The following is a 27891-nucleotide window of genomic DNA, read 5'->3' on the forward strand; positions in this document are numbered from 1 at the left end:
GCCTTGCTCCGCTCTGTGTGTGTGTGGGGGGGGTGGGGGGGGAATAAACGACTACGGTAACGGGTCCCAAGGTGGGAAGACCGGCATACGCAACGCTCTGGGGGTCCAACGGCTCCGTGTGTGCCCTATATGATCATTTTCTGATAACGATGAAAGAGCCCGCCTCCCTCTCCCCACGTCCCCTGCTGCTGCTGGGCTGTCAGAAGAGGGGGAGGAAAAGAGAGGCAGTCACCGTTTATTAAATATTATTATATTATTATACAGAGAACAGAGTCCAGAGTCGTTATCAATTTGTTTTAAAGCTCCAAAAATAACAAAGAAGACATCTGACCGGCACTTTCCTAATTGTGTACGGAAGATTTAAACTTTAACGGACATGTTGACCGGCGGAACATTTTTTTTACGGAAACTGCCGCACGGTCCCCTCGTTCCTTGGAAAAGGCGGAGAGGTGGGTGTTTTTCATCTGCTGGTGGACTACCTGAGAGATACAGCAGGAGAACACGCCGTCCACCGAGGAGAATAAACAGAAGGGCAACCATGGCAACCATGCTCCGGGTTCTTCTTCGCTGCTTTTGGTGTATTTCGGGCGGCAGCAGCGCCACTTACAGGCATGACATATGTACTACATCGTTTCCAGCATTTGCAGCGGTCTAGTGTGAACGGACACGTTAATGAATCGAATGCGTGTGAAAGGAAGCCTTTTTTGCGCTTGCGTATGCGTTTTACCGTGTGGGGCCGGGGTCTAAGCCAAACTATATACGGTCACAGAGATCTGCTATTTTAAAGTAAAGTCAACACATATAGACCCTAAATATAGTCTATATTAAGAACGAGAAAAGTCTTAACATATATATCCTTTTTTGTAAACATATGACAAATGTGTGAGGGTGATGACGTCAGAGCATCGTCTTATGTGCCAGGGCTTAGCCCCGGACAGCCCCAGCCCAATTTAACCCTTGGGTATTTGTGAGGGAGCTCCTATATGGCATTACCCCGCTGAAGCTCACCAAAGTTTAACATATTTCATAGTTCAAAGTTTTGTCAATTGTTTTGTTTATTGGTCAAATACTGGTTTCTAATGTTTTCTGAGGAGTTTTACTGGAATGAAAGAGCACAGAGTACAGAAGCAACAAAGCAGCATACTGCATTAAACCTGACCTTCACAGAGAGGTTGAAGTTGATGTGGAGAGAAGGCTTCAGTAGTCTGTCTGCACTCTGTTTAGTTTTGCTATCTTACAATCAATATAGTAAATGTGAGGTAAAGTGTGTAGCCAATGTAACCGGTTAGAACTCAAAGTTGCGATGAGGTCTTAAAATGTATGGAAAGGGTCTTAAAAAAGGTCTTAAAAGGTATTAAATTTGACTTCAGGATTCCTGCATATACCCTGTGCTTTACTAGTTCAATAAAACATTACACTAGTCAGTCTTTTTCAGCGACTAGTGGCACTTTTGTCCGACTAGTTAGCACATAAGCCTTACTAGTAACGCCAGGAGCAGCACTAGTTGCACCAAAGTATCAACATGTAAGCTTTTTCATGAACTAGTGACCCTCTGACCGTACTAGTGACGCTAAAAGTCTTACATGTTAACTAGTGCGCTGCAAAAGCTCTGACATGTTAACTAGTTACACAAAATAAGCACAACTAGTGGCATACATTTGTCTGCACTAGTTAACTAGTGAGTGATTCTGGGTGCGACTAGTTAACCTGTAAAGGCAAAAGGTTCACTAGTTAACTAGTTGACGCGTCTTTTGGCCTTACTAGTTAACTAGTGGGGCTCAAAATGTCTACACGTTAACTAGTGAACCCTTCGCCCTTTACTAGTTAACTAGTGAGATACATTGAAATTCCACTAGTGAACTAGTCGGGCTTAAAATGTTCACTAGTCGCACTAGTGGATCCCAAATGTGCACTAGTCGCACTAGTCGCACAGAATGCTAATGAGGAGGAGGGGAAATAATGCATCGAGGTCTCCTATTGGCCCTAAGATATAGAGCGCCACCCAGCCCAAATTGTTTCTTTAAGAGCTTAAATACACTGTGTTTTAAAATACAGTCATATGACCATATTTACAAAAATATAAAACAAAAGTATTGTTGTAATTATGATCATATGACTGTATATCAAATGAGGTAAGAACATTGAATACTTTGTTAAAATTAGAAAGTTGCCTTAGGACTGCAGACAGGAATATAGATCCTCTTTAAAACATTTTATTAAGCTGCAATTTGAAAGGTGCTGGATTAGAATAGAACTGTGATAACAGAAGGAGGGACATTAGTGATGGATAGAAAGAGGAAGTAACCCTCTTCGGATCACAGCTTTGAGAGATCGCCGTGACTTCCGTAAATATGGAGAGGTTGTTTATCATCATACGGATCTATCGTTACCCTGGTTTTAAGATCTGTCCAGTGTTTCAGCTTTATTCATTTCGTGGGCACCGCTGATAATATGTCCTACGATCATATCCGCTACTTTTGTGTCTCGAGTGCCGGTGTTCTCTCACACAAGCATACGCACACTCGCACCAACAAAAACACACACAGAAAGCGGAGCAAAGCAGAAACAGAAACATGTATTTTTCTAGGCAAAACACACACTGACTGACTTCCCACGGACAATATTTTAACAGTAGGCACTGAATACCCGACTGATGCACCTCACTTCTTCGAGACGTTGCTAAAAACATTGCAGGAGAACGCCCCCTAAGGCTCTCCCTCACAGAGCTGAACTGACCAATCAGAATCTGGGTCCCGCCTGCTTCATTTGCATATGGCTCACTAGTGAACGTGTATGCCATACACGTTCACTAGTGAGCCATATGAACAGCGACTAGTTAACTAGTGGATACATATTAAAGCTTACACGTTAACTAGTGAAGGCAGAATGTTCACTAGTTAACTAGTTGCCGCCTCCTTTGACCTTACTAGTTAACTAGTGAGGCTCAAAATGTGCACTAGTTAACTAGTGAGGTCCAAAGTGTCCACTAGCTACACTAGTGCAATGGTTTTTGCCTTACTAGTTAACTAGTTACACACACTTTATCTCACTAGTTAACTAGTGGAGCCTTAGAGGAGTCACTAGTAAACTAGTGACACAGATGTTTGTCTTACTAGTTAACTAGTGGAGGGCAATTTTTCTCACTAGTGAGGTTCTGTTATCAACATGTTAGACTTTGACCTTACATGTTACACATTTTTCTTACATGTAAGACCTTTCCTTCAACTAGTTTGGCTTTTGTTGCACTAGTGAGCAACTGTACGCGACTAGTTAGCTATTGATTCAACATGTATGGCTTTTTCCTAAACTAGTGGATCTTTTGAGCCCACTAGTTGTGCTTTTCTTCTCACTAGTTCAACACAATGACTTACTAGTTGACGTGTACGTGCAACTAGTTTACTAGTGGTGTGTCAAAAAATGCACTAGTCAACATGTATGACTTTGAAACAATTCACTAGTTAACTAGTTGCACGTACGCAATGTTAGTTTTGTTCACAATTTGTTTAGTTAGTTTACCTTATTTCTTGTCAAAAGAACCGTTAATACTATCGTTAAAAGGACCAGATCGATAAGCAGTATTGATATAAGTAGTAGTACAGTTAAAACCTTAACGATCCGAATAATCGATTAATCGTTTCATTAATCGATAGATTAATCGATTATCAAATTAGTCGTTTGTTGCAGCCCTAATGTCTACCCTACTTTTTAATTTTCAAATCATAAATCTAATCGATAGATTATAAAAGGGTTTTAGGACGCGTCACTGCACTAGAAGCCAACTCCATCGATCAAGCTGGCTGAAACGTTCTCTCCCTCTTCTTCTCATACTCCCTGTCACTCTCCTTTAACTACTCCGGTGACTTTCTTTTATTTGAAGATTTTTTTTTGCCCGGTGCTTGGCCGGTTACCGCTGGTATTAAAAACATTAATGGCGAATGGTTAGGTGGCGCGATAGTCTGTAGTGAAGGAGCGCGCTCCCGCTCACGGGAGCCTGCTCGCGCTCCGCAGCAAACAGCTGTTTGCTTTTCACCCTACAACGACAACCGACTCACAAAACGCTATGTTGTAGCGTTGATAAACGAAACAATTTAACTAAATTGCAAGTCAAAATACCAATACCACAGGACAATTCTTTTTTTTTAAAGCAATATTTTTTGTGGCCCGAGCGGGCAAGTGGAAAGTACGTTATGCTGGCCCGGGGTGTCTAAATAGTGCTTCCGGGCCAGCAGGCCAATTATAATGTCGAGCCCTGCATAAGGTATTGTTCGGGTAGTGTGTGTGTAAAATGTCCAGTTATACCTGATGTCCTTATAACTAAGGTATTATTAGGCTAGTGTGTGTGTATAAAATGTCCAGTTATACCTGATGTCCTTATAACTAAGGTATTGTTAGGCTCGTGTGTGTGTATAAAATGTCCAGTTATACCAGATTTCCTTATAACTAAGGTGTGTGTGTGTGTGTGTGTGTGTGTGTGTGTGTGTGTGTGTGTGTGTGTGTGTGTGTGTGTGTGTGTGTGTGTGTGTGTGTGTGTGTGTGTGTGTGTGTGTGTGTGTGTGTGTGTGTGTGTGTGTGTGTGTGTGTGTGTGTGTGTGTGTGTGTGTGTGTGTGTGTGAGAGAGAGATACCCTACCATTTTACCTGACTACCCACCAGCATTACGCGAACCTTGGTGGTAAACATGGACTATGCCGAAGTCCGCTTAAAACTTAGAGTGTATCCATGTTTTTTAGTGTCTAACTAACATAAATCCTCATTTCTGACAAAGTCCTTTTGTACCCTATGCTGATATCCGCTTAAAACTTAAGAGTGTATCTATGTTTGTTAGTGTCTAACTTAAATCCTCATTTTCTGAAAAGTCAGTTTATACCACAAAACCTATTTTTTGAGTCTATCTCAGTGTATAGAACAGCGCCGCTCGGGTGGTTTTTCGAATGCAGGTCCATACACATTCTTGCAGTTCCATACACTGTGTGTAATTTCCTGTGTGGGTGGTCCTTAAAAAACGTGGTCACGTCACGTGCATACTTGCAGCTGCGTTCACTCAGCTCATGGAAAGACAGGAGACTACGGAGCTTTGCTACAATAGCCTACTCAATTAAACACAAACAGGTAAGCTTGCATACTTGTAGATATTGCTTATTTTACATGATTAATGCTGCGTTCACACCGGACACGATGCGAATATTCGCTTCGTTCTAATCGCTCGAGTTTCACCGCGGCTGTCAGCTGTGTCGGGAGCTACTACAACTACAACAAAATTAACATATTTTACCGTGATTAAATTGTAATACACGTTTCTAAATGATGCCGAAGTAACAACATACTGATACCGGTTAGTAAAAACCATGAATTAATGCTTGACAAGTCTGCAGACAAGACGGCAGGCGAAAAACCTTTTAAAATGCATGTTGTCTAAATGGAGATTGGCTAAGCTAACGTTGTATATGCTCCGACCGTCCACACTCACAACAACGGCCTACAGACATAAATAAACCAGCGACTGTATTCGCCATGACACAGACAGTCTGTGGTTTGTACTTGTTTAACTTTTGTCTAGTTTCTGAACAGATATGAGGAGCTGTGAGCTCTGTGTGTTAACTGCTAACAGCTGATGTAATCGCGCCGCATGTGTACATGCTAGCTAAGAGTAATGCGAAAGAAATAATGTCTGCAGCTGTTTTGTTTTTTGATTGAAGATTAATTAATGTAGAAAGCAGCCTGGTTTGGGAAAAAACAAGGCAAGATTAGACTCCTGTCTTTTTTTAGTAATGTATGCATTTCAATCACCAGAGCTGAGGACGGAAGGTATGAACTGTAGTCCCGGTAGTTTATAAGGGGCCTCCGGTTTATTTAACCGGAGCCTCCCGGTAATCTTAGGTGATGTGAATGAAGAATGGAATGTGCCAGTAATTGATTGGAACGTTTTACTTAAATGGAGGTATGAACTGTTTAGGAGCCTCCGGTTTATTTATGTGATGTAAACATTGTATTTAACTGGAGCTGAGGGCAGGACGTATGAACCCTTACTCTTTTTCACAGCTATAATAAACCATCAAAGTCAATATGCAAAGGCGGAGACGCATCAATCCAAAGGATGATGCCACATTTTATATTGACACTGGAGGGGACAAAGCAGGACTTGACGTCCAATACATCAATGCCATCAAAGGTGAGTTGATCTGGAGTAAAGCGTTTGTTAACAGTAACTGTGCGGAGTCACTGTGGCACAGACTGGACCCCTGGTGAACTGCTGTTAGACACACTTACACAATTACACAATTAAAATTAATGCTTTTATATATTTCTATTAGATGTGACTCCTTGGCGTTTCTGTTATTATCACTGCTGCTTTAGTTGTTCTGACTGCTAAAATCATCTGTTATTCCTCATTTTGAAGCAGACATTCCGTGGGTTCGGGGGACTGATGAGTTTGCATCCCTGCTTCTGACTGTTAAACCATGATTTAACTTAAAGTATAAACATAAAATATGTGACTTTAGTGTGCTATTTTGCTCACTTATTTGTTATTTGTGTTCCTTGTAGGTCGCGGCATCTTCACCTCTATACAATTTCAAATGAGGAGATGCAAGGTGGTCAACATTTTATTTTGTGAACTCAATATCTTTTCTTAAGGAAATGCTCTAACCATCACACCACATACGTAAATGCTACATATTGTCCAATGCATTAGTTTTGATTATGATTATTCCGAGTCATGATTATTTCAGTATAAATATTATAAATATTATAAATATAATAATTTGTTTTACTTCTGATATGGTGAAACATAACTACGGGGTGTTTATTGAAATGTATATCTGAATAACTTTAATTTCATGTTACTACAAGCTATGAATGGTTTAGAATCTATAGGTACATGGGAAAGCACCATCCAATAATAACAATAATGTTTGTTTTTTTTGCATCTTGCAGGGTCTTGATGAAGTGATGCCTCTGGAAACCTGTGGGGCCACACAGGCCACATCTCCAAATGAGAACATTGGAGAGGTATTTTTACATTTAACATAGATTTAATATCTCAAATTGATGTTTTGTGGCTTACAAAATGATCCAGTAAGGTTTTAAACTGTCGTCAGGTGGTGTTGATAGTGGCATTCATCTGAGTTTAACTCCTACTTGCACTGCCTGCATGTGATCTGCATATGTTAGTTTTACATGTATGTTAAGTTGTTCAGTAACATGTGGTGAAAAGCGACCCACTAAGTAAAGATAAATGTCATCTATGACAAGATATAATGTAAACTAAATGTAATCTCTCAAATTGATGTTTTGTGGCTTACAAAAGGATCCAGTAAGGTTTTAAACTAAGTTTTCCTTTCATTCTTTCTGTCATCAGTAGGACCATTCTTGTATTCAATTCCAAATATTCTCTGCTAGTACATTTTTGACTTTGTTTATTGATCCTTCTCGTTGTGCTTTATCTGCTACAGATGGTGAAGAACAGCGACTGCACTGAGAGCTACACGAAGACAACAGGTGCAGTGCTTTCTCCCCTCAGCAGAGCTGAAAAGGTACATTACATTTAATTACTACTTGATTTGATCTATTTACATACCGACATGTTTCTTTGGGCTGTGTGTGTGTATGCAGTAGTCTGTATATCATATGGTTTATAGAGACAATGGTATGTGAGGACATTGTCTTCAAATGCTTTTCAAAGTGTAAGTCAGTATCTTGAGTGTATGTGTATCAATCTGAGAACAACAGGGACATGGTTTAGGAGGTCCTGGCTGTTTAAGGGGCCATGTCGTCAGGTGACGTTGATAGTGGCATTCATCTGAGTTTAACTCCTACTTGCACTGCCTGCATGTGATCTGTATGTTAGTTTTACATGTATGTTAAGTTGTTCAGTAACATGTGGTGAAAAGCGACCCACTAAGTAATGATAAATGTCATCTATGACAAGATATAATGTAAACTAAATGTAGTATATCCTGAATTCCTAAGTGAAAAGTAGGTTTAAGGATTATACTTTTCATAACCTAAGACCTGTAATCATTTGGGCTGTCGAGTGAAAGCAGAACTGCATTGGATTTCAGAAACACAACCATACATGCTTTCATGTAATGTTTTTTTGTGTGTGTGTTTGCATCTTGCAGGGTCTTGATGAAGTGATGCCTCTGGAAACCAAGCAAGACATTGACCATTTGGGTAGGTTGCCTCACTTAACTGACTTATAGTTGTGTCTGACAGAATAGAGAATACTAATTATATATTTAACAACAAAAACATTTGTGTGTTAAGCAGAAACTGTGTCATCCACAGTGAGTGAGACTGCTCCTCCCTATGAAGGTAAGGCCAGTTTGGTTGTTGAACTCGGAAAAGGCATTGAAATAAGCTTATAAATAAGATACAAAACAGTGTTAAGACCTAGCCGAGACAGTTTTGATCTTCAAAAATTTATTGATTAGTTTCCTTTTTGGGAGTGGTCAATTATTACTAGAATGCATTTCCAGCCTAGGACTTTTTAAATATCTAACCCATCATTCTACCCCTGCTGTCCAAAAAGATAGGAGGTATGATATGTAGATATGACCCTCAATATTTGACCCTCAATTAACAAAAAAAAAGGGTAGCACTTCTGTTTGGAACAGTAACCTTTTTTCTGATATAAAAAATACAGCACATGTCCAAGACCTTTTTATAAAGATTTCTCAATAGTCACTTTACTTATTGGATTGCTGTCCTAAAGTTAAGGCTAGGAGGCAGGCAGGAAGAGGATGGCATGTATGTGCTACTCGTATCCAATTTTCAGATAAAAAGCAGATTACAGTTATTTCCAACTAAAATATGACTGCCTAGTACATTTCACATTTTGATTCTACTGATTTTTTTTTTACTTGTATATCTTTCAGAAAAGGATCATGAAAATGCCAGAAGAACAATAAAAAAAACTGTGGGCCAAGGATGAGGTTGCCGCAGTAATGCGGCATTTCAAGTGTCATATTGCCAAAGGAAATCTGGCAACCAAATCCGAGTGCCAGCACTGTAAGCTGGTTGAAGGCAAAGTGCTTGATGGACGAACAGTACAAAATGTTAGAGACTTTGTTCGCAATCGCGGAATTGCTCGAAAGAGGCAGTCACAGTCAGTGAAACCATCAGTTTTGTTTTGTTTTGTATTATGTTGTGGTTATCCTGATGACTTAACGTTTTATACTGCACCTATGTTCAACAGACGGGTTGAGATTATGCTGTTAACCCTCTATGGTATGCACCATGATGCCATTTGCGAATAAAAGGTTTGGAGTGTTTTTTTGTCATAGAATAGACCAAATAAACATAATCTAAAGAATTTTTCAAGAAATAATTATTTGGGGGTACTTTTTGGGGTGCGTTGCCTTGAGGCAACACTGTACCGTAATGGTAAGTAATGGTAAAAGAGAGTTATTATTTCAAATTTGAACAACATTTATTTAAAAACACATGGGAAATACTAAATAACCTCAACAGGTGAAATTGCATGCCAATTAAAATATGAAAATTGTTATTTTTAAGAATTCAACAAGATTACATGTCTGAATGTTGCCTGCAGGCAACATTGTACCATTGTGAAACAACCTTTAGGAATAAATACGCGAAGAGTCTGGGCATCTTTCATCAAACTTTAAATTGACCATTTAACACAATAAGCTCACTGCTTGTTCATGAAGCAGTTCTTGTCTGCAGTGAAGCACAGGTACGTGACACACTTTGGACACTGCACTTTCACTATACCCTTACAGCCAAGGTATTTGCACCGGCCCTTTTTCTCCACCCACACAGGCCAATGGTCAGTGTGGTCTTGACGCACAGGTGTTGATGGCACTGATGAGGCAGAACCTCTGCGCTTCTTCTCAGCCAGGTCTCAGTCAACATTATGAGATGTTCTCCCCCTCTTTTTCAAAACTTTCCTCACGTTGCAAAGGCAACTTGCAACTTCAGCTTTGAATTTAAGCAGGCTGTACACTTCTTTCTTGGAGATGCCACAGTCCTTGCAGTCCCTGGGGTACAAGAGCCACGCATTCACTAGAGTGAAATCCATCATGTGGAACATGATCTTGTGATACCACTTCCTTGAACTGATCTTTGTTCTGTAAAGAGCAATCAGCGAGTCTAGAAGATCCACTCCTCCCATACTCTTATTGTATGCATGCACAACACTCGGGCAGGTAACCTGCACTGTTTCTTTCTTTTTCTTATCCCATCTTTGCACAGAGATCGTTGGGTTGGCTGAGGCAAAGGTTGAGAGGAGATGGACAGCGCGATTGTCATGCCATTTCACTGCCCTGAGTTGGACTCCGTCATAGCTTGTGGCTTTCTCTTCAAAGGTTCCCCTGCCTTTCTTCTTGATTACTTTATCATCGGAGAAGCTGCACCCTGCCAGACGATTGTGCCTTAGTGTTCCAACACAGTGGATTTTTCTCTTTTGGAGAATGGTCTGGAGATCCACACTGGTAAACCAGTTATCAAAGAACAGCTTGTGGGATTGGTTGCCTGGGATGATGCTCGCAAGTCGCAGAAAAATGTTGCCACTAGCCCCAATATCTGACATGCCATCCATTGGAAAGATTAGGCCTGTGTGTACTTGGAAGTTGTAGGCGATCCTGTTGCTGTCTGACAATACATATATTTTATCTGTCGATCTGTATGTCTCTGTCTGTGTAGCTGTTTGTCTGTCTGTAAGCTGTCTCTCTGTCTGTCGATCTGTATGTCTCTCTGTCTGTGTAGCTGTTTGTCTGTCTGTAAGCTCTGTCTCTGTCTGTCGATCTGTATGTCTCTCTGTCTGTGTAGCTGTTTGTCTGTCTGTAAGCTGTCTCTCTGTATGTCTCTCTGTCTGTGTAGCTGTCTGTAAGCTCTGTCTCTGTCTGTCGATCTGTATGTCTCTGTCTGTGTAGCTGTTTGTCTGTCTGTCGATCTGTATGTGTAGCTGTTTGTCTGTCTGTAAGCTGTTTGTCGATCTGTATGTCTCTCTGTCTGTGTAGCTGTCTGTAAGCTCTGTCTCTGTCTGTCGATCTGTATGTCTCTCTGTCTGTGTAGCTGTTTGTCTGTCTGTAAGCTGTCTCTCTGTCTGTCGATCTGTATGTCTCTCTGTCTGTGTAGCTGTCTGTAAGCTGTCGATCTGTATGTCTCTCTGTCTGTGTAGCTGTCTGTAAGCTCTGTCTCTGTCTGTCGATCTGTATGTCTCTGTCTGTGTAGCTGTTTGTCTGTCTGTAAGCTGTCTTTCTGTCTGTCGATCTGTATGTCTCTCTGTCTGTGTAGCTGTCTGTAAGCTCTGTCTCTGTCTGTCGATCTGTATGTCTCTCTGTCTGTGTAGCTGTTTGTCTGTCTGTAAGCTGTCTCTCTGTATGTCTCTTTGTCTGTGTAGCTATCTGTAAGCTCTGTCTCTGTCTGTCGATCTGTATGTCTCTCTGTCTGTGTAGCTGTTTGTCTGTCTGTAAGCTGTCTCTCTGTCTGTCGATCTGTATGTCTCTCTGTCTGTGTAGCTGTCTGTAAGCTGTCGATCTGTATGTCTCTCTGTCTGTGTAGCTGTCTGTAAGCTCTGTCTCTGTCTGTCGATCTGTATGTCTCTCTGTCTGTGTAGCTGTTTGTCTGTCTGTAAGCTGTCTTTCTGTCTGTCGATCTGTATGTCTCTCCGTCTGTGTAGCTGTCTGTAAGCTCTGTCTCTGTCTGTCGATATGTATGTCTCTCTGTCTGTGTAGCTGTTTGTCTGTCTGTAAGCTCTGTCCCTGTCTGTCGATCTGTATGTCTCTCTGTCTGTGTAGCTGTTTGTCTGTCTGTAAGCTGTCTTTCTGTCTGTCGATCTGTATGTGTAGCTGTTTGTCTGTCTGTAAGCTGTCTCTCTGTCTGTCGATCTGTCTGTGTAGCTGTCTGTAAGCTCTGTCACTGTCTGTCGATCTGTATGTCTCTCTGTCTGTGTAGCTGTTTGTCTGTCTGTAAGCTGTCTCTCTGTCTGTCGATCTGTATGTCTCTCTGTCTGTGTAGCTGTTTGTCTGTCTGTAAGCTGTCTCTCTGTATGTCTCTCTGTCTGTCTGTGTAGCTGTCTGTAAGCTCTGTCTCTGCCTGTCGATCTGTATGTCTCTCTGTCTGTGTAGCTGTTTGTCTGTCTGTAAGCTGTCTTTCTGTCTGTCGATCTGTATGTGTAGCTGTTTGTCTGTCTGTAAGCTGTCTCTCTGTCTGTCGATCTGTCTGTGTAGCTGTCTGTAAGCTCTGTCACTGTCTGTCGATCTGTATGTCTCTCTGTCTGTGTAGCTGTTTGTCTGTCTGTAAGCTGTCTCTCTGTCTGTCGATCTGTATGTCTCTCTGTCTGTGTAGCTGTCTGTAAGCTCTGTCTCTGTCTGTCGATCTGTATGTCTCTCTTTCTGTGTAGCTGTTTGTCTGTCTGTAAGCTCTGTCTCTGCCTGTCGATCTGTATGTCTCTCTGTCTGTGTAGCTGTTTGTCTGTCTGTAAGCTGTCTTTCTGTATGTGTAGCTGTTTGTCTGTCTGTAAGCTGTCTCTCTGTCTGTCGATCTGTTTGTCTCTCTGTCTGTGTAGCTGTCTGTAAGCTCTGTCTCTGTCTGTCGATCTGTCTGTGTAGCTGTTTGTCTGTCTGTAAGCTGTCTCTCTGTCTGTCGATCTGTCTGTGTAGCTGTTGGTCTGTCTGTAAGCTGTCTCTCTGTCTGTATAGCTGTCTGTAAGCTCTGTCTCTGTCTGTCGATCTGTATGTCTCTCTGTCTGTGTAGCTGTCTGTAAGCTCTGTCACTGTCTGTCGATCTGTATGTCTCTCTGTCTGTGTAGCTGTTTGTCTGTCTGTAAGCTGTCTGTCGATCTGTATGTCTCTCTGTCTGTGTAGCTGTCTGTAAGCTCTGTCTCTGTCTGTCGATCTGTATGTCTCTCTGTCTGTGTAGCTGTTTGTCTGTCTGTAAGCTGTCTCTCTGTCTGTCGATCTGTATGTCTCTCTGTCTGTGTAGCTGTCTGTAAGCTCTGTCTCTGTCTGTCGATCTGTATGTCTCTCTTTCTGTGTAGCTGTTTGTCTGTCTGTAAGCTCTGTCTCTGCCTGTCGATCTGTATGTCTCTCTGTCTGTGTAGCTGTTTGTCTGTCTGTAAGCTGTCTTTCTGTATGTGTAGTTGTTTGTCTGTCTGTAAGCTGTCTCTCTGTCTGTCGATCTGTATGTCTCTCTGTCTGTGTAGCTGTCTGTAAGCTCTGTCTCTGTCTGTCGATCTGTCTGTGTAGCTGTTTGTCTGTCTGTAAGCTGTCTCTCTGTCTGTCGATCTGTAAGTCTCTCTGTCTGTGTAGCTGTTGGTCTGTCTGTAAGCTGTCTCTCTGTCTGTATAGCTGTCTGTAAGCTCTGTCTCTGTCTGTCGATCTGTATGTCTCTCTGTCTGTGTAGCTGTTTGTCTGTCTGTAAGCTGTCTCTCTGTCGATCTGTATGTCTCTCTGTCTGTGTAGCTGTCTGTAAGCTGTCTCTGTCTGTCGATCTGTATGTCTATCTGTCTGTGTAGCTGTCTGTAAGCTCTGTCTCTGTCTGTCGATCTGTATGTCTCTGTCTGTTTGTCTGTCTGTAAGCTGTCTTTCTGTCTGTCGATCTGTATGTCTCTCTGTCTGTGTAAGTGTCTGTAAGCTCTGTCTCTGTCTGTCGATCTGTATGTCTCTCTGTCTGTGTAGCTGTTTGTCTGTCTGTAAGCTGTCTCTCTGTCTGTCGATCTGTAGGTCTCTCTGTCTGTGTAGCTGTCTGTAAGCTGTCTCTGTCTGTCGATCTGTATGTCTCTCTGTCTGTGTAGCTGTCTGTAAGCTCTGTCTCTGTCTGTCGATCTGTATGTCTCTCTGTCTGTGTAGCTGTTTGTCTGTCTGTAAGCTGTCTCTCTGTCTGTCGATCTGTATGTCTCTCTGTCTGTGTAGCTGTCTGTAAGCTGTCTCTGTCTGTCGATCTGTATGTCTCTCTGTCTGTGTAGCTGTCTGTAAGCTGTCTTTCTGTCTGTCGATCTGTATGTCTCTCTGTCTGTGTAGCTGTCTGTAAGCTCTGTCTGTCGATCTGTATGTCTCTCTGTCTGTGTAGCTGTTTGTCTGTCTGTAAGCTGTCTCTCTGTCTGTCGATCTGTATGTCTTTCTGTCTGTGTAGCTGTCTGTAAGCTCTGTCTCTGTCTGTCGATCTGTATGTCTCTCTGTCTGTGTAGCTGTTTGTCTGTCTGTAAGCTGTCTTTATGTCTATCGATCTGTATGTGTAGCTGTTTGTCTGTCTGTAAGCTGTCTTTCTGTCGATCTGTATGTCTCTGCCTGTGTAGCTGTTTGACTTCAATGTGTTTAAACAAATGTATTGGTTTGAGAAGAGTTAATACTACTTTATTTTACAATTAAAATGACTGCTCCCATAATGCTGTTTCCTGTCAGGTTGTGTATGTATGTACATTTGGAGGGTTGTGGGAGTGGCTTTATCGTCCCTTTTAAAGACCCCATAATGTTTTTTGGTCCTTATAAGTCACACTTTTGTCAAAAGACAAATGTCTGTGTATACCACAATATAAGTAGGTGGTGTGTGTAACCGTTCTAAAGGGTGTATCAGCTATCTAAAGTGAGCTGATTTTTTTTCTGATTTTTTAGAGTACTTTGACCCAACTCCCATAGCTGTAGGACCTCAGGAAAGGGTAGCCCATCTAAACCACCACCGGGCCGGTTTAGGGGAAAAGTCCGGCTATTACATAAAAGTGTGTGTGTGTGTGTGTGTGTGTGTGTGTGTGTGTGTGTGTGTGTGTGTGTGTGTGTGTGTGTGTGTGTGTGTGTGTGTGTGTGTGTGTGTGTGTGTGTGTGTGTGTGTGTGTGTGTGTGTGTGTGTGTGTGTGTGTGTGTGTGTGTGTGTGTGTGTGTGTGTGTGTGTGTGTGTGTGTGTGTGTGTGTGTGTGTGTGTGTGTGTTGTCCGGTTATACCAGATGTCCTTATAACTAAGGTATTGTTAGGCTAGTGTGTGTATAAAATGTCCAGTTATACCAGATGTCCTTATAACTAAGGTATTGTTAGGCTAGTGTGTGTATAAAATGTCCAGTTATACCAGATGTCCTTATAACTAAGGTATTGTTAGGCTAGTGTGTGTATAAAATGTCCAGTTATACCAAATGTCCTTATAACTAAGGTATTGTTAGGCTAGTGTGTGTGTATAAAATGTCCAGTTATACCAAATGTCCTTATAACTAAGGTATTGTTAGGCTAGTGTGTGTGTATAAAATGTCCAGTTATACCAGATGTCCTTATAACTAAGGTATTGTTAGGCTAGTGTGTGTGTGTGTGTGTGTATAAAATGCCCAGTTATACTAGATTTCCTCATAATTTAGGTTTGTTTAAGAATTATAACCATTATCCCTTTTGAGCTCATCATAACAATGGCCTCTGTGTTTGTGTGTGTGCATAGGTGAACTCCAAATAGTGGTGCAGGAATGAGTCCTAAATCCAGGAAGTGAGTCAGCATTTCACCACTTCCTGTTCCCTCGTCTCAGAGCCATTGGGATTTCTCTATAGGAATTAGGAAAATATCTGAAATAAGGTCTGTGGGTGAGACACATTTAAGAGACGGATCACGTTTTGTTCTACAACATTAAATCCATCAGCAGTGACCCCACCGGTGATTTCTGAAGAGTTGACGTGTCTAAAAAACAACGGTTGTTACCAAGTGGCTGAATAGGACTACAGAAGTTGTGGAGGACGTTGTACGTCATTACAACGAACACGTAAACACTCTAAGTTAGTTTGCCCTGTTCTGCTTGAAAGCAAGTACCTGCTTCCTGCAAACTGTTCAAACAAACGCTTCAACTCGTTCCATTTAGAATCTGTATGTTTGAATATGGATCTTAAGTTGGCGAGACGTGGAAGACCTGCTGTAGTTAGTTTATAGTATAACGTTAGCATTTTGCTTCTGCAACTCAATCAACTTAATATTCACTTGTCCACTAAAAAGATAACATTTCTCAATATTTCACTTCCTTCCATGATCATTTTAGGCTGTGCAGGTTCTATCATATGTCAAGGTCTCTGTCAGAATTAAATCCTCTGTCACTTTTCAATGACAGCCGACTAGTAAAGAGATTGTCAGAAATACTTGTATTGTCCATCGCAAAATCCTTGCATATGGTTATTAAAAACAGGTGTTTGTCATCAAAGCAACAAGAAAAAAGCTGAATATCTTGATGTTCAGGTCTCTGAACACTGAGGTCTGTGAACATGAGAAAGTGGTCTGCTCTTTGTACCATTGCTCTCCTAAGTTAAATACTTTTTTCTGTTCAACATTTAAAATAAACGGAAGTATTGCAGTGCATGACATTAAGGATTTTGGGAGATGGCCCTGTGGGCCATCTAAGCTAATTTACAGATGGCCCTGAGCCCAATAGAGATTGCCCGGAAAAATCCGCGCGGACGAAATGACACACGAAGGGTTCTGGGGGCCTCCCCCTAGAACATTTAGATTTTTGCAGGTCTTAGATGCTGTCTGGTGCATTCTATAGACTGAATTATAAGATGAACCACCACAATATTACAATTTCAATTGTATTCTTCATTTCACTTGTTTGTGTTTGCTCGCTTGCATGCCCTGCATAGCTATAATAAATACTTAAGTTGTTGGTCAAGACACTTTCCATCTGATGAAGGCAAATGCCTTCCCAGATGTAAAAAAGTGGAAAACATTACATGCAGTTATAACTGCCAAAACAAACATTATTTACGCTATTATGGCCCCTGTTAAAAATGTTTGTAATGTTATCCACTGTAAGTTGGTCGAAGGAATGCCTCCTCATCCAGAAGCTGACCGAGCAGCCGAGTGCATCCGCGAAGCACACACAATGGCGACGTCAGAGTTCCCGTTGGCAAGCAAATCTAAATCTCTTCGGTCAAAATGTCAGGTCAAATTAATTTCCCTTTAGCGCAATACCGCTTCAGTTGCACCACTTATGTGACAGACAAGAAGAGTATGTGACAGACAAGAGTAGTCAATTCTAATGTGTAACACTTAATGTGGAGAAAGAGATGTGCTGTATGGGTTGATTGTGCGTTGATCTGTTGCTAATGCCTCGGGGTTCCGGTGGGCATGTAAACAAATGCATAATGCTGCGCTATACTTTGTGGCCTCACCCAGTTGCATAGCGACACTTATTGTTTAGGTCACCGTGTCTTTTAATAAGCAGGTAGTCATATCATTAGCTAAAACTAGCTGGATCTGATCGATATGGACATAAACGCGAGTGAAGTCTAATCTGAGAGATCAGCTGCTGCTGACGAGTCGACACGCAGCTCTGCATGATCACATGCAGCGGTGAGCGGAACAAAACACACACTTCAGGTTAGAATATCACACGTAGCTATTTTAATTACCTCCCAAACTACCTAAACTAGTTATAGATATGTTTAGTTTTACTGTCGGGTCACTCACTACTGGATCCGCGAGCTGCATGATACTGGTATAATAGATTGCCCGATCGGGCAACCAGCAGGTGAGGCTTCATGGCCCGAGCTAAATACTAGATGGCCCCGGGCCATCGGGCAGTCCTTAATGTCGAGCCCTGGTATTGGGCTACTTTTTCAGTAACAAAATATTGCGCAACACATGTTTGAGGATAATCTCCAGTGAAACCATTATTGTCCTCATGAGTACAGGTTTTCTACAATTCTTTGTGTGTGTATATTGTCCAGATATACCATTGTGGTCCTCATAACTGAGGGACTTGCTGTGTGTATGGGTGTGTATGGGTAATGTACAGCTAATCCAGAGGGGTTCTCATAAATCATAATTGTGTCAGGAAATGCCCACTCCCACCCAGTCCCGCCCCCGTCCACACAGTCCTGTAGAATTTCTGTTCTACAGATCTCTACACTCTTTTACCAAAACTGAATTCTAAATAGCCAGAAATGTAGCTGAATTTTTTATGATCAGTTCAAGCACTCTGCTGTCTCTACGGCAAAGGGAAAGGTGGGTCCCCATAAGTCAGTGTTTGAAAAAGTCGTGTGTGTGTGTGTGTGTGTGTGTCACTTTGGATACTCTTTTATACAACCATCTTTCTGTGCCTGCCAACTGTCTGCTTAGTGTGAGGGTATTACAGAAAAAGGCAAATATATTTTTTAATCAACTGAAGGGTGACAACACGTGTCTTAAACCGATGTATATAATATAATGCCTCTGGGCCGGTGGCATTATATTATCACTGGCCCCACCATTGTAACCACTGGCCCGGACCATTCGTCCAAAAAGAAATCGACTTATAATGAGAAAAATTAACACATTTGTTGCAATAGTAATGTATGCACATTACTGCTTGTACTACAACATTTGAATCATCAGTTCTTCCTCATTTTCCTCAATTGTTCATATTTGGTTTATTAAAATAATGATATTGTAGTCATTGTTAAAAAATGTCTGCTATTATTAGGAGTATTATTATTTGTATAATGCGCTTTCTGCCTTCCTGTCATTAGGAGTTAGCCATTACATTTCTATGTAATAGATTAGAACCTTCATTATCCTAAACTGCTGGGACATTTCCCTATAGCCAATACCTTTTTATATTTGTTCTACTCTTCACTTACTTGTCAGCATAGGTCGGCATTGATGTACAGAGCCGACAGAAGACCTTGTTTATATTGGCATCATATTGAGAGGTGCAGTGACGCGTCCTAAAACCAGGAAGTAAGCTGCTGGTTCCCTCGACAAAAAGCAATGGGATTTCTCCAAAGGGTTTTGGAAAATAGCTGGAAATAAGGTCTGTGGAAAACAAACCTGTTTGATAAATGCACCTTTTGTTCAGCCGGATAATTCCACATGTCTACCCTACTTTTATAATTTTCGAATCATAAATCTAATCGATAGATTATAAAAGGATTTTAGGACGCGTTACAGTGTGGCTAAAACCTTTTCTCCCTCTTCTTCTCATACTCCCTGTCACTCTCCGTTAACTCCTCCGGTGACTTTCTTTTATTTGAAGATATTTTTTTTTTTCGGTGCTTGGCCGGTTACCGTTGGTATTAAAAACATTTTGGCGAATGGTTAGGTGGTGCGACAGTCTGTAGTGAAGAAGGAGCGCGCTCACGGAAGCCTGCTCGCGCTGCGCTCCGCAGCAAACAGCTGTTTGCTTTTCACCCAACAATGACAATCGCCTCACGAAACGCTATGTTGTAGCGTTAATAAACGAAACAATTTAACTAAATTGCTAGTCAAAATACCAATACCACAGGACCATTTTTTTTTTTTAAAGCAATATTTTTAGTAACCCGAGCGGGCAAGTGGAAAGTACGTTATGCTGGCCCGGGGTGTCTACATAGTGCTTCCGGGCCAGCGGGCCATTTATAATGTCGAGCCCTGCCAACAGTTTGGTTTAGTTTCAAGTGAAGTTGTCTGTCTTTAGCCTGTAAAACAATATGTTTTCTGAAGCTTAGGATGAAGGGAGCTTTCTAAATGTGATTAAATAACATTGATGATGTCATTGGGGTTAACTGGGATTGGACTTCAAACATCTGTTAATTTGTGTTCTTCTTGGGAGTTAGATTAGAAGATTGATTGTTTGCTGAGCTTATTATTCTAAAACAATTGAGATCTATATGGCCAAGGACTAAAATCCTTTATTCTTAATTATACATTTTAACAATATAACCAAGATTTAAAGAGTGTAAAGGAAAAAATCGATTTAAAACTGGATAAAAGCATGATATACTGTATGACAGCTTCTTGCAGACAACCTCCACACCAAGGCATGTTTTAAGAGGATACGTTGCCATTACAAGCAACACAAAAAGTGTAATTACCTTGATTAAATATACACATTTCTTTAGTTTTGAATACTGTTATAAACATTTGGATATTAAAAGTATACATTACATGTTACTTGTTAGACGCTTTTATCCAAAGCGACTTACATACTCAATACTGTGGGCAATCCCCACGGGAGCAAGTTGGGGTGAAGTGTCTCAGGGACACAACGACATGCTGACTGCAGCGGGGTTTGAACCTGTGACCCCCTGATCCCAACACTAAGGCACATCCCACTGCACCACACACCTCCTCACAATTGGCATAACATAGGTTTAGTTGTTTTCAGACATTTTAATGCAGAAATGTAAGTGCTGCGTTTTTTGTTCTTATATGATACATAGAATGTATAAGGATTTTAGTTTTTGAGACAAAGCAAACACAGAATAAACACCCTTGGGCTCTGGGTTTGCGTATTTCCCATAATTGTTGGCATTATGTAGCCCGATCGTTTGATTAATGGGAAATTCATTAAGAATACAAATAAGCATTCATTGCAACCCTAATAATGCAAATTGCAGGATCCGGTCTTTGGGAGCCTGACCCAGGAGTTGTATTAAAAGTCAGGAAACATCTTAGCCTCTGCTCATTGGTTTTGATCATTACAAAACCAAACATGTAGTTGGTCCCAGTGCAACACTAAATCTCTGTAGGACCTCTTTAATGCAGAGTAGAAGTGGACGCTATGAATAAAATCTTCTTTCAGGGTTAATGCAAATGTGATTTTAGTATTGCCTGCAGTACAAGCAGAGATATTAAAGGGATAGCTGCCTGTGTGAACTAATCCACACTGAGATCATTTTGCTCTGTTTGTGAAGAATATAGATAGTGTCCTTTATTGTGCCAGGAGCATCTGTTGAAGTAGTTTTAGAGCAAAGGATTGCAGAGAATATCACGTTTTTTACAAGGGTTATTTTGATTAGAAGAAGGGGTCAAGGTCTTTGAAACACGTCACATGTCGACCTAAAGAACTCTTAATGTTTGAACAAGCTCAACATATTTGCTTTGTCTGATTGCAGGCGTGTAAAAGTCTGTGTAAAACAGGACTGATAGGAAGTCCCTTTTTTGAAATTTGAATTTCAACTGCCACTGAGACAGGCAACTGCTTGGACTTGTCACCTGCGTCATTACAGTGCACAGTGGATTGTTCTGATATTCGCAGTCTTATTCCAGTTTGATATGTACACCAGCTCTGAGGATGCTGGGTGACGGAGCGGGCCTGCTTGGGCATGTCAGAGTGTAATGTGAACAGTAATGTGAGATGAGGGTCTGTGGCGTCCCTGCATTCGTGGAATGTGTGTGTGCAAGGAGCTTGTGTTTTTGGTAAGAGAGAAAAGAGCCTGAGCTTCAGTAACTTAACACTTCACACCCTCTCCAGTGGTCACTATAAAAAGACATTTCCATCTGATGATTATAAAAAGAGAATTGTGAAGAGACAGAGCTAACAGTGTGTTTTTAGTAAACATCCAGCAGGGTGGAAATATAGACTCATCATGTGTGGGTTAGTAAGCATCTGTGCATCATGGATCAGTGTATTTGGCTAAATGAGAAGGCACCACACACTCGACTAATGCTCTTAATCCACCTGCCTCCTCTGTGTCTCAGAGGGAAGGTGTGTGTTCTCATGCTTTACCATTGCCACAGGGCTGCCTGAGCTCACAGGGTGTTATGGTGGAAACATTTCCCCCTGGCACAGAGATTGTGTGGTTTTCTATAGGGAGGAAGTGACAGAAGAGGAGGAAAAAAGTTGAAGAGTGGAATTAGAAAATTTAGGAAGTTTGACGCCAGGATGGAGGTAATATAGGGAAGTAAGGGAAAGATCTATGAAGTAGGGCTACATCCTGAAAGTTAATGTGTCAAGTCATTCATTCGTAGCTGACCGTTCAATTCAATCAAAATTCCCTTTTTTGATCAATCATTTTGCGTTACATTAACACATTGACGTTAACAGTGTTTCCCGCAGGTGGTTGTAAGCAAGATTTATGATGACTAGGCAAAAAAGTCATACCTACAAAGCATGGTAGGTATACCATGTGACCTTGTTCCAAGATGCATTGCAGCAGTGCCACCTTTCATGCAAGGATTAGACAGAGAAGCTTTGCATTGAACAGTTTGGGGCTAGGCGATATGAAGGTGTGTAATCATGCAACAGTAGAAACAGGATCTGACCGTTTTAAAGTGTTTTGTCAGCTTTTTGAAATGAAAGATTAACAAACACTGCAGAAAATAAAACATGTTTTTTCTTTCAAAGAGGATTTCCCATTCCTGTAGTGTGTTCTCTAGGTTTTGGTGCATGTAAATCACGGGTATTCAACTGAAATTCAACGAGGTCCAGTTAGAGAAAATCTCCCCATGCAAAGGTCCGGAATATCAAAATGTCTAACTTGCTTCATGAATTAGTGTGATATGTATTGAAGTGACCTGTAGCTTTATCAACGTCTGCAGTGATGCAAACACAGGTGGTGAAAAAAGAGAGAACTATTCGAAGCAGAAAAAAAACAGCGTAATATACCATCTGACAAAGTTCTGTGCTATAATGCTTCAATTAACTGGCTATTCTTTATAATATACTCAGATCAATAGGAGACAGAGATGTTAAATTATAAATCAAGGGTTTTAATTATTATTTACAGCAGGGGTGGGGAAGCTTTTTCCTTTCAATTTTTACAACATCCTCCGAGGGTCGTACAAATTATTGAACTCAACCTCTGCTTAAAAAAACTAAAATCACAGCACATTCATTTGGCCTTTCTTTCATGCTGTGCAAAGAAAAAGCAACCTCTTAATCCAGATATCGTACCATGACTCGCGCCTGCACGTGCACGGTGTGGCATGACCACCCAAACAGAAAGATATGGACACAAGATGTGTGCAAATGTATTTAGTTTCCTATTCATGTGAACATGATTTAAGTGTGTGGGGGGGGGGACCTAACCTCCTCTAGGGGGGTCCAGGGGCATGCTCCCCCTGATTAAAACAAAATGAAAAGCATCAATCTGGTGCACTTTGAGAGCAACATTAGGAGATCTATGGATACATCTCTCAACACCCATATGAAACAGAACTGGAAGCAGATTTAATTTTTCTTTATGGATATTTTACAAATGACTGTATTCTTGTTTATTAATAACAGCTTTTTTATACTGTCATATAGTATTTTATACCTGTTTACTTTATTCTCTTATTTGTTTATAACTATAATGATCATATAAAGTTGTGCCTTTACCTCACTGAGCTGAGGTTATCAGAACCTCTCAATCTGTCAGCAGAGAGCTCTCTTCCACCTGGTTGTAGAAAAAGCTCCTTATATCCGTTAGCATAGCTAGCTAGCCAGTACTGTACCGGTCTCTCTCTCTCTCGCTCTCGCTCTCGCTCTCTCTCTCGCTCTCGCTCGCTTGCTCAAACAAAATGTTCTCGTGCCACACACACACACAACCAAGCTTGAGTGACACACCAAGAACCAGAAGTAGTTGTACTGTATCATATTATTTTCGATGGCGTTATTGACTGTCTGATCAGTATGACAGATGAACAGATCGCCACTGGGCTTTCCACTAAAAACACAGCCACGCAAAAACTGTGGCATGTGTACGGCTCCTTATGGCTACTGCAATGTGTGAAGTGCCGGAGCGGCGTTCTGGTATGGGCTCAGAACAGTCTCATAATGCACACAGAAGGATTCACAATTGTATTTCATGATCCGCAAAAGGATTCACACTTGTATTTCCGGATCCACACTTGTGTTTTTCAATGCACACTAGGGGTGTGACGGTTCACAAACATTTCGGTTCGGTTACGTACCTCGGTTTTTAGGTCACGGTTCGGTTCGGTACGTTTTCGGTACAGCAGAAAAAATTATCACAAAACATAAAATATATATATATATTTTTTTAATTATTATTAAACTGTGAATAATGTATTCACTCAAATAAATACAAAATATAATAAAATAAACATTAAGGTGCAGCATTTCGATGAACTGAAATAATCTGTATTTGAACTTTACTGTACTAGTACTCACAAAACCAACTTAGTTTGGGGTTTTTAATTATTATTAAACTGTGAATATTCACTCAAATAAATACAAAATATAAAAATAAACATTAAGGTGCAGCATTTCAATGAACTGAAATAATCTGTATTTGAACTGTACTGTACTATACCTAAGCAGCAAGTTTGACATTAGGACTTGCTTGTCATTTAATTTTCAAGTTTTTTTAAAGAAAAATGAACTTGTCCACATTGCTTGCCGAAAGGGCAGATCTGCTGGCACTAACAATGTCTCCTGCTGTGGAGAACACCCTCTCTAGGGACAGAGGTAGCAGATATAGCCAGGTAGCGCTTTGCCAACATGGCAACATAAGGATATTTCGCGTTTGTAATAGCTTTGGCTCGGTCTGAACCTTTTGCGAGTGGTGGAGGCTTAAATGCTAGCGGGAGTTGGGTTTGCACTTCAGTCTTTTTTCTTTTGGTACCAGTGATATTCACGTTCGGGTGATGCCTTTTCAAATGAGTGTGCAAGTTTGATGTATTGCCAGCCGCGTAAACAATTTGAGTTGAACAATGCCGACAAACAGCTTTGGTTTGGTCCACCTGTCTTTGTCCGTCATCCTTGTACGTAACTGCGAAACCAAAATGTTCCCAAACCGGAGACTTCAATGATGCTGGAGGATTTTCGAGCTCAACTTTATCTGCGTTCGCAATTTCGACAGTTCCTCAAATTACTGACTACATTTGAACGCATCTCTCTGACCAGCTCTCATAGTATGCCTCTCGTCCAATGAAATGACTTGCTCGCTCTATGACGCGTTGAACCCAATGTGAACAAATTACTCTGAATGCTGCGACGCAGCACCTGAGATTACTTCCAAAAAGTTGTTCACGTTTTCAATTTTTTTACGTTTAACGTTATATTCGTTTGGTACACACGTGTACCGAACCGAAGGGCCGTACCGAATAATTTCGGTACGTGTACCGTTACACCCCTAATGCACACACAAATGTGTTCCGTTTCATATACATGTAAATAAAATCCAAATACAGAAAAAAGTTTTACATACTGTATGTGTTTTTGATCCACACATTTGTTTTCCGTTTAAAACCCCTGAACCTGCAAACACAAACCGATTTCTGTGCACGGATCGCTGTGCATTCATGTGTGGGTTTTTTGAGACTCCCCTGACGCTCACCCGATTCGTACTTGTAATCTTTTCTATCTATAGCCAATCAGATGTCTCCTTAATTCTAAGCCAATCACATGAGCGCGCCCCCACGAGGGTAGATTTCTTGCGTTCATGACGTAGCGCTTCATGTACGCATTCTGCACAGTCCGGTTTGTGTTTGCAGGTTCAGGGGATTTAAACGGAAAACAAATATGTGTGGATCAAAAATACATATGTAAAACTTCTTTCTGTGTTTGGATTTTATTTACATGTATATGAAACGGAACACATTTGTGTGTGCATTGAAAAACAAAAGTGTGAATCCTTTTGCGGATCATGAAATACAAGTGTGAATGCTTTTGCGGATCATGAAATACAAGTGTGATCCTTCTGTGTGCATGTGTGTATTATGAGACTGTTCTGAGCCCATACTCCGGCAGCACTACACCACGTGATGACACGTTAGGCTCGTGTCGTGTTCAAGGAACTGACCTTGGCCAGGAAAAACAGGCACTCGCTTGTTAATTTTGCGGTCTAGATTTATTTCTTTAAAAAAAAATACTGCGTGTGTTTATAAATTAGCTCAAGGGCCATATCAATGGTCTCGCGGACCGTATACGGGTAGGACCACTCTAGCCCAGCTAACCAATGAGAGCAGACTGGGCTCTGGTTTCAGACAGAGGGTAAAAAAGAGGTGCTGCAGCACAGGCAGTATGAGGAAAAATAAAGAGCTTTTGAACATTAAAGCATGGAGACATGTCCCAGTAGAGACACTACATACAATATGACACATATATGGCAGAATAGGACCCCTTTACTGTCATGTGACTTAGTTCTGGAATATAAATAACATTTACAGCTGACATAAGAGTTTGGCCCTATCCTCATCCCCTTCAACAGCGAAATCGGACTCATTCTGTTTCGAGTACAGCCCTACTGCAAAGAAAATGGATTGATAGGAGAACTAAGACGAGAAAATGATATGTGATTATCCTGCTGGACCAATCCTCAGGCGGCTGGAGGGAGGAAGGAAGGGAGCCGAGTGTGATGGAGGGTGTAACAGAGGAAGAGTAGTGTTGAAAACTGTTGACCTAGTCCAAATGTTTATTGTCCTATCCCATGGTCTCCCGCTGTGTGTGTCTGACTTCAGAGCTGCCCATTGCTCTTCCTACAGCCAAGAGTGGAAGTCCGCTCCCTGCTGCTGCCTCCAGAGAATCACTGACTACTGCATGCGTGTGTTTGACTTCAGACTGTGGGTGTGAGGGCCTGAATCTGTGTGTATAGATGTCTTTTAGTGTGTGTACCGCAGGGAGATTGGCCCGTGCAACCCGCCCTGCTGACTCCTTTGTGTGTCTGGACTGTACGGTGCTCAGTAAGTTAAAGAAACTGCTCATGGGAATGGATAAAAGTGCATGTACAAGAGTCTGTTTTTTTCTATAAATTGGACACAAATCTTCATAAATAAACTCCCAGGAATCCTCTGGAGGTATTTCTGTAGTGAAAGCTTCTGCTGAGCCTCTGTTTTGCGGGGCCTAATGACAGGATATCCTCGACCACACCTCCTTCATAATCATATTCTTTGATTCCCCAGCCTTCTGTTACGCCCCTTCCCTTCCCTGGCTTACTAGAATACATTGTTTATTATCTCATATATATCTGATGGGAAGCAAAAGCTTGTTTTATCTGGAATAACTTGGCAAAATCTGTGTTTTATTTGGTAAATCCGCCTGAACCCAGTCAATTAAAAGCGTATATCCGCTTTCCGATGCTGACGTAAACGTTTGCTTTTTTTCCAGGTAATACGTCTATTCCTATTTATAGGAAGTTATTGATGTTGTTTTATTATTTTATAATGTTTCTCTTTACATAGTTTAATTGATTTAGTCGCCTGAATTTGCATGTGCACTTCCATATTATTTGCTGTTTTAAATATTTACTTTTTATTTCATTAGGATTATTTTTTTGCCTTGTATGAGATCACCTCTAATATTGCTCGCAATTTTTTTTATTATAATTTGATATATTGTAAATATATATTTATGTATTTGCCCCTCCTCCTTTTCTTTTGGACAAAGAGCTGCTCAAATTATGTTCTTTCACTTTTTCAAAATGTTAAAAAATATATATTCTTACTATTATTCTAATTATTATTTTGAGCTCCTTTTTTAAAACATGCACATTAATATTACATCGTCTCTTGTCTGAATCAGCCACTTTGTCATTTTCCTGTATTAGCAGATATTTGTGTTGAACAAGCAGAAAAAGACTGCTGTTCTCATGAGAAGCAATAGCACTTATCTAAGACCATCGAAAAAGTTGCGTTACAGAAACTCAAAGCAGGGCTATGCTACTACAAAGTCTTAAACGTTTGGAAAAAACTAATTTCAGTTTCCAAGGTTAGGAATGATTCTCTTTCAATTGAATATACTACATGAAAGATACTTGTAACTCCTGTACTCTGTTTGTCTTGTGGTGTCTTGGGAAAAATAACTTGAATGATACAAGCGCATTATATTCTGTCAATATGATGAACATGTTAATTTGATCATTTTAGTTTTTTGTGCCTGCTACTGTTATCAGGCACTGTCTGGTAGTAGCATTACTACAAAGTGCATGTTTTTGACTGCAGGTGTCTCTGTAGTTTCAGTCTGAACATCTCAAAACACACTTTGTTCAAACCTGATAGGATCTAAATAAAAATCACCAAAAATGTCTTGGTTAGTACTTTCAAAGCTTCTAAAATGGAGTTGAAATAAACCCCTAATTCATCAAAAAGTGTTTGCATCTTCATTTTAAAAGCTTTGTTATAGAACAAGAAACAACATTGGCCGTAGGGTTTATGTTGATGTTTTCTTCATTATGACCGCTAGTGACACCTGCTTTTCTGTTACCACTACATTATGCTTCTTAAAAAATAATCATTGTTCCCATGAGTTATGGTTGCCCCTACTAAAGAAAGACAGGATGATGAGAAA

The 27891-nt window shown here is 40.8% G+C and overlaps 2 protein-coding genes across 7 annotated transcripts in view; both read left to right on the forward strand.

Moving 5' to 3' along the window:
* The window catches only part of LOC307035143 (protein FAM110A), an 89419-nt gene that overhangs the window by 42578 nt on the left and 18950 nt on the right, over positions 1–27891 (forward strand). The window lies entirely within an intron of this gene.
* Positions 2857–9312, forward strand: LOC307035144 (uncharacterized protein). 6 transcript variants are annotated; one of them, XM_079674183.1, is made up of 8 exons: positions 2857–5108; positions 6039–6168; positions 6543–6589; positions 6933–7007; positions 7451–7531; positions 8120–8171; positions 8265–8312; positions 8876–9312. In XM_079674183.1, exons 2-8 carry the CDS (start codon positions 6063–6065, stop codon positions 8929–8931), a joined length of 465 nt encoding a protein of 154 aa, XP_079530309.1. In that variant the 5' UTR covers positions 2857–5108; positions 6039–6062; the 3' UTR covers positions 8932–9312. The 6 variants fall into 6 exon arrangements, with proteins under 6 accessions (XP_079530309.1, XP_079530313.1, XP_079530314.1 ...); XM_079674187.1 differs by having other exon boundaries at positions 8268–8312; XM_079674188.1 differs by having other exon boundaries at positions 8286–8312.

This window comes from Notothenia rossii, assembly GCF_949606895.1.
Source record: "Notothenia rossii genome assembly, chromosome: 4".
NCBI classification, from domain to species: domain Eukaryota; kingdom Metazoa; phylum Chordata; class Actinopteri; order Perciformes; family Nototheniidae; genus Notothenia; species Notothenia rossii.

Excerpts from the sequence above, each read along its gene's own strand:
- LOC307035144 (XM_079674183.1), top strand. The coding sequence starts at position 6,063 with ATGCAAAGGCGGAGACGCATCAATCCAAAGGATGATGCCACATTTTAT. Across the intron at positions 6,590-6,932 it reads TTCAAATGAGGAGATGCAAG|GGTCTTGATGAAGTGATGCC; the intron begins GTGGTCAACATT and ends TGCATCTTGCAG. Across the intron at positions 8,313-8,875 it reads GACTGCTCCTCCCTATGAAG|AAAAGGATCATGAAAATGCC; the intron begins GTAAGGCCAGTT and ends TATATCTTTCAG.